Source organism: Cottoperca gobio, chromosome 3, assembly GCF_900634415.1.
Source record: "Cottoperca gobio chromosome 3, fCotGob3.1, whole genome shotgun sequence".
NCBI classification, from domain to species: domain Eukaryota; kingdom Metazoa; phylum Chordata; class Actinopteri; order Perciformes; family Bovichtidae; genus Cottoperca; species Cottoperca gobio.
Genome location: NC_041357.1, coordinates 160,012 through 167,500, shown reverse-complemented (window position 1 = coordinate 167,500; position 7,489 = coordinate 160,012). Strand labels below are relative to the sequence as shown.

The 7,489-nt window shown below is 40.9% G+C and overlaps 1 protein-coding gene across 1 annotated transcript in view; it reads right to left on the bottom strand.

Moving 5' to 3' along the window:
• abhd17c (abhydrolase domain containing 17C, depalmitoylase) overlaps nucleotides 1-2,388 on the bottom strand; it is a 10,717-nt gene extending 8,329 nt beyond the window's left edge. The window contains exons 1-2 of the mRNA XM_029426888.1: nucleotides 1,515-2,388; nucleotides 295-474 (exon numbers count right to left, since the gene is read on the bottom strand). Coding sequence (XP_029282748.1) covers nucleotides 295-474; nucleotides 1,515-1,999 — 665 coding nt within the window. The 5' untranslated portion in view covers nucleotides 2,000-2,388. The remainder of the gene's footprint in view (nucleotides 1-294; nucleotides 475-1,514) is intronic.
• Between the last annotated feature and the right edge of the window lie 5,101 nt (nucleotides 2,389-7,489).

Here is a 7,489-nt window from a genome sequence, read left to right as displayed (position 1 = left end):
TTGGATTTTTTCTTTTTGATATTCTGTCTCTCACTGTTAAAATACACCTACCATTAAAATTATAGACTGTTCATTTCTTGTAAGTGGGCAAACTTACAAAATCGGCAAGGGATCAAATAATTATTTCCTTCACTGTATATATACACACATGTACATGTTAAACAACCACTCTTCTGAGTGTTATTTCAGCATTTTACATCCCGTTACAAACACTTTGGATATACATATGTAGATAGAAATGGGTAGTAGCTAAATCTGTATGCATGTATGTATGTTGCCGTCTGTGAGACTCACCTGGGGAAGGCATCAAAGCAGTAGGTCTTCCGTGTATCAGGGAAGGCCACCCGTAGCCCGGACATGAGTGGTGAGTGTAGGATGACAGCAGCACATTCATAGCGAGCGGCCAGGTCAATGGTGGGCACAGTGCCGATACTCTGACCATACAGGATGATGTTTTCAGGTGTTACACCATACCTGTACAACAACAGCACACAGACAAGCCACATTCATTTATTAAGTGATTTTACATAGAACAAGAAAAAAAACACACTTTAAAAGACAAGAAGTATTAAAGACAAGATCAAAAAGTACATTTAACATTGAGAAGACTAAGTATATGTTAAAAGAGACGCCCTTTTTTTTTTAGGTTCACGCTTGTATTTGTATTGCTGACTCGCATTGAAGTCAAGAGGCTTGCAGGAAACAACGTTGATTGTTCGCCGCTTCGCCTGCTAGCTCAACAACTACACAACTCCAACATGCATCTCAGCCATCAAACAACTTGGACTTCTACGCCGGCCTCGTTACATCCACAGAGACTCCCGTGTAGAGAGAGAGAGAGAGAGAGAGAGAGAGAGATCAAATAGATCCATTGACTTTTCTTGACAACATTCTGTATGAGTGATACAGATTCTCAGCTGATGAAAAACATCTGCAAACTTGTTGAGCCGTAAGGTTACATTAGTACAAACGAAGCTGTGCAATTACAGTAGCAGAAGCTGTAAGCATCGCCAGAGGAACTTTTATCCATTCAGTTTTGTGATGTAGAAAATATTAGAAAACTATCTTATTATATTTTCAAGGTTGTTTTGCGCTAACTGAACTCCTCAATGTGTGTTATGTTTTCTGGCTCTAAAAGAAGCCTTCTACAAGTAACAAACATTAATAGTTCACTATATTTCAAATCAGTATAATGTTAAAGAATGCATATTAAATGTTGTATAATTATTTCAAACCATATCACAACATTACCCCTTTGCAGGGTAAGCAACAGGAAGCAAATCAGTTAAGAATCATGGAGATAAACATTACACTTTAAACCCTAAACCCATTTTAGTGGTGGATGACTCAGACTTTCCTCCACAGAGATTTAAAGCTTAGTTGTATAGTTGTTGCCTGTTTGAAGGAACGTTTAACTTAGATTAATTTATAACTTCCTCAGTATAAGCATGTTTTGGGGTTAGCTTATTACATGACCGCCAAACAACTGAAGACATTTGCCGATTCATACTCACTTGTTCCTCAGGACCTGCCAGGCCGCCTCGATGTCCGCATACAGGTTCTTCTCAGAAGGCTTGCCAGTACTGACTCCGTAGCCTGAGTAATCGTAGGAGAACACGTTGCAGTTGATCCTGGAGCCGAGGCCGATGTAAAAACTGCACATCTGCCCCAGGTCCACGGCGTTACCGTGGGAAAACAGCAGCGTGTATCGACTGTTCGGGGCGCAACGCACAAACATACACCCTACCCGATTACCCCGGCTGCTTCTAGTGCTAAAAACTTCCACTGCATCAAGCTCTCGTTGAGAGTACTGCCAGTCCGCCCGTTCGGTTAAATGTAAGCTCGTTACCCCGTTAGCATCGGTGTGCACCGAATACGTAGGCTCCGGTGGGAGGAAAGCTAGCTTGGCTGCGATGCGACTGGGACAGGGCGGACAACAGAACAGCCAGCATAGTTCACCAAGAGAAAACCCATTCATCCTGGGGCCTTGTTCTGGCATTTAGACGGGGGGGTTACCCAGTTACTTAACTTATATTGAATTAAAAAATACAGTTTTCTTCTGGTTTAAGGTCCTATTTATTTCCCATTAACAGACTTTAACAAGCAGTGTTGGATGACCGATAGCTCGGTCAGCTCAGCAGCTAACGTTAGCGGGCTGGCAGGTAGGTAGCTAACAGCAAAACTAAGACTTCATGATGATTAGAGATGATCTAAAACGCAACATTTAAATTCACGTTATTGTACAGCAAAAAACAGCGCAGCGACGAGTTTCGATAGAGCAATTAAACCATTGAGACACATTAGTTGCTATACGTCAAGAATTGTTGTAAGAATAAGAACGGCCATTTCTCCAGGACAGAGACAAGCCAGCCTTCCGTTACAACCGGATATCCTGTTTGGTTTTTATTTTGTTAGTTTAGTTTTTTAATGTCAATTTATTGTATTCATTGTTCATTTTGAATGACTTAATTGCATTTTAGACCTCAGTTATATTATTTGTGTAATATGTAGTTTAATATCTATCGATACGTGTCTACTGTATGTATACTGTGTGTATATATACATACACTTGATGGTCACTCTGTGCCTTTGATGCAGCTGTGACGCCACAAAACTGGGCTGTAAACTCGTGCTAAAACGGGGGGTGGCATGTTGTCAATTGTTTTTTTCTGTTTCACATCTCACACAGAATATGAGGACACTGGCTATGATTCCTTGATATCTACCAAACCTTACACTCTACACTCCATGTATGGAGACCCCACAGTGTGAAAGTTCACACCTATTGTTTTTTTGGAAGGATAACTTTTTGGAATATCATCTGATATCTTGGTAAAAAATCATAACACACTGTCTCTGCCCAATAAGTGTAAAGATATAAAAGCTAAAAGAATATATGTATTTATATTTATTCAAAATATTCTGAAAATAAATGTAGGCAATTTACAATCCTCAGCTGGATCAATTCCTTCTTAGTACGCCACCATTTCATCGGTAAGAAAACTCTCTGCTTCTTATACTCCCTCATCTTCACTTTCAAGAATAAGTGTACTCAGTGGCTGGCTGTCTACAAACCAGTGGTGTAGCTAGGGCTATTTTAGGTGTGCTTCACCTAAAATGTTTTAAAGCCCACCCAAATGAAAAAAAAAAAGGGCATTCACGGCTCATGCTCCTTTTTGTGTGGAAAGGGGTTAACGCTATTGTTGAGGAAAAAGTTGAAGAAATCGGAGCTTGAATGTCGAATCAATACAGAAAACTTGTAGTTAAATCGATACATTTATTAATATGATAAGTCAAGCCTGGAACACATTCTCAGCTGAGAGACGTTCCTGTTTTGCAGCTTCTCTCTGCCCTGCTTCACAATAAAACGTCCCGCCTCTTTTAAAATATTGTTTCCAAATCGCCCCAAAACTCCCTTTCATACTTTACAATGTAATTTACCGGGCACTAGGACCTTGGGGAAAAGGGTGCCGCCATAGACTGTATGGGTGTAGCACAGCTTTGATATCATGATAGATATCTGTAACTTCTGACGAGTCATGCTAGAGACGAAAGGTTGACATTTTGGAAGATGCACTGTGTGAAATTGTAAGAAATTATTAATATGTATTAGCTCCTTAACTTTTAATAACTCTAGGAAAGGGAAAAGTGTAGTAACATTAGTTCTTCTATGTTTGTTGGTGTATTGTCAGTAGTCAATAGTAACTGGCTAGCTACAGAACAGCTAACGTTTGTTCACTATGGAAAACAATTGTAAGCAGGAAAGGGTGAATAGCTATTCTAACTATCATAATCTGCCAATGGTCATTGATAAGAGACAATTCCAACTAAACATGTGCTTCTAAACATGCAAAGCATCTCAGCGGAATGAAGGCGGGGTTGAGTCATCGTTTCGGGGATGAAGCTTGGAAACTGTGCAGCGCCCACAGAGTCATACTTTGCCTTGGAGGTCAATCAGCTCCATTTGAATGTTCACAGGTGCTGTTTCCACGTCAACTGCAAACAGATTGCTGAGCAGTTACATTTTTATTTCTGAGCTACAAAGTGGATGCGTGGTCGGGAACACAGCGGTGGAGATGGTTTGTCAGTGTTTGGAAACACGTAGTGACCAAAGTTTCCTTGCTGCATCCGTGTCTCCCACAGGCAGCTTGGCTTGGAACGCTCTCACTGCATCATACATGTCCGTGATCACACGGCCCTGAAGCTGGAGGTTTAACAGTGAGATGCTTGGTTATGTCGCACAAAAAGGCCAGCTCACATCTGCACTTTTCGTCCCAGAGATCTGTGGTGTCTTTCCCTTTGCTTTCCAAAAACTGGCAGATTTCCTCACGCAACTCGAAAAATCTATTCAACACTTTCCCTCGACTCAGCCATCGCACCGCCATGTTCAGAGTGTATCCCCTCAGGAATAGACTTAAATTGGCTCTTGTAAAGTTTCCTGTCTGTGTTACGGTGCTTATTACATGTTCCATCTCCAGAGCTTTACAACACAGCGCTTCCTGGTGTAGGATGCAGTGAAAACATCGTCAGGTCACCTGCACAGGTCTCCCGCTGCATCTTCTCCCGCATACTGCCAACTAATCTGCTTTTTCTCTGCATTGCAGGCGTTCCATCTGTCGTCAGTCCCGTCAGTTTGTCCCAGGGCAGTTTCATTTCTCAAACATTTAGATACTTCCTCAAATATGTCTTTTCCCGTGGTTGTGCCATGCATTGATTTAATTACCAAAACCAGCAAGCCAGTTATGATAGACATATGATATTTTCTCGCGGGCCAGTTATAATTGACTTGAGTTTGACACCCATGCTGTAAACACTGAAATGTGCACATAAATTAGATAAATAACATAAGCGTTTAGTTTATTTAATAAAAGAGCACCTGTTCAATGAAACACTGATAGCACTTTTAGTACTCGTAGACGTGTAATACTTATACGCATTTTCTAATGACATAGTAACTCTGGATGGCATTAATTCGGCCTCCAGCACCACCAAAAGGAATCTTGCCGTTATCTTTGATCAGGATATGTCCTCTAACTCCCACATAAAACTAATTTCAAGGACTGCCTTCTGTCATTTACTTTACATTGCATACATTAAGGCACATCCTGTCTCAAAATTATGCAGAAAAACTAGTCCATGCATTTGTTACTTCAAGGCTGGATTAATGCAACTCATTATTATCAGGTTGTCCCAAAATATCCCTTAAAACCATACCTGTCAACCCTCCCGTTTTTCCTGGGATTATCCCGTATTTTTCCTTCTATCCCGTTTTCCTCCAGTTTAAAATTTTTCCCGTAATTATCCCGTATTTTAAACCTTTAAAAAAAAAAAGGCCTAAGTGTACAGTGGCCTCCAATAGAGTAGGTGGCAGTATTATGTTTAACATGAGCTGAAAAATGTTATCCGCCAGTAAACACACAGAAGAAGAAAACAGGAACAATAACACAGAAGAAGATGAAAACATATAATAATAATAATAATAATAATAATAATAATAATAATAATAATAATAATACATTTTATTTTTAAGCGCACTTTTCATTTACGTAAACAAAACTCAAAGTGCTACAGAGTAAAAACGATGAGCAAAATATACATTTAAAAAATAAAATAAAAACATTTGATAGACAGACAAGACAACACTTTAAAATGGTTAAAGTCTAGCAAAATGCTCTGTTAAAAAAATGCGTTTTTAGGCCTGTTTTAAAAGCATCCACAGTCTGTGGCGTCCTCAGATGTTCAGGGAGAGCATTCCACAGTCTGGGAGCGGCAGAGCAGAAGGCGCAATCGCCCATGGTTTTGAGCTTGGTCCTGGGGGGAAGGAGGAGGTTAGCCTTTACAGAACGGAGGTTTCTTGTGGAGGTTTGTGGGGTGAGCAGTTCTCTAAGGTAGGATGGAGCATTTCCGCGAATGCACTGATGGGTGTAAAGGGAGATTTTATAATCAATCCTGAGTGAGACCGGGAGCCAATGCAGTGATTTGAGGATGGGTGTGATGTGTTCGTACTTTCGCACTTTCATCAGGATCCTAGCAGCTTCTGGATGTTTTTGCTAGGAATCCCGATGAGAAGTGCGTTGCAGTAGTCAAGTCTGGAGGAGACATGGACAAGCTTTTCAGCATCTGACAGAGAGAGTGTGGGGCGGAATTTGGCAATATTTTTGAGGTGGTAGAAGGAGTTCTTGCATGTTTGTCTGATGTGTTTCATCAGCATAGCAATGGAACGATATTCCATGCCGGTTGATGACATGACCAAGGGGGGACATGTAGATGGTGAAAAGAGTGGGGCCCAGGACAGATCCTTGGGGACACCACAGGTGACAGAGTGTATTTGTGATTTTGACACTCCCAAGGTGACATGCTCAGTCCTCCTATCCATCCTATGGATGAGAGTCACAGTGAACGGGAGATAGATGGAGACGCAGTTGTACCTGCCAAAAAAGTTAAAACTGTATGCAAGTAACTAGACAAATGGGAGGAGACCTTCCCTTATTTAATAAAAAGCAGAGTCGGGCAAACTCGTGCTTTTTGTAAAGTGTGCCATTCAGATTTTAGCTTTGCACACGGACGATGTCCATCAGCATGAAAAATCGTCCAAGCACAAGCACGCCCAAGAGGCACAAAAATATACACTGTCAATGACATCATGTGTGATAAGAACTGTTTCGGAGGCAGACAAAGTGACCAAAGCTGAGGTAAAGATTTCAATGCTTTGCAACAAAAATAATGTAGCCTTCAGCTTCTGCGATGATTTCAGTCGCAGTGTAGCAGACAGCAGTTTCCCGACTCTGTCATCGCAAGGAAGTACTCGTCGGGGCAAACAAAAGCCACACAATTCATCCATCATCAAATAAATTGATGATATTAACTAATAAATAAAATACATAAATTGTATAAACATTTATGTAGGCTACAAGCAATACATACTTTACATAAACATGTATTTCCTGAATGTATATAGCCTACCCGTCCCTTATGTGTTTACATTTACATTATATGGGTTGGGGCTGGGGGGCTGAGAGGTGTTTAAATATGGGCGGAGTCCGCCAAAAAATTTCCCATATTTTTTTTTTCCCCCAATGTTGACAGGTATGCTTAAGACTTTTCAGTTGATCCAAAATGCTGCAGCACGTGTATTGACAAGAACTAGGAAACAGGATCATATTACTCCTGTATTAGCTGCTCTGCACTGGCTCCTGGTAAAATACAGAATATCATTTAAAATCCTTCTCCTGACCTTCAAAGCAACTAGCGGTCAGGCACCAGCTTATCTTAAAGATCTCATAGTATCTTCTAAACCAACTAGAGCATTATGCTCCCAGACTGCAGGGTTACTTGTGGTTCCTAGAGTCTCTAAGAGTACAATGGGAGCCAGAGCCTTCAGCTATCAAGCTCCTCTCCTGTGGAACCAGCTTCCAGTTTTTGTTCGGGAGGCAGACACCCCCTCCACATTTAAGAGCAGGCTAAAGACTTTCCTCTTTGATAAAGCTTA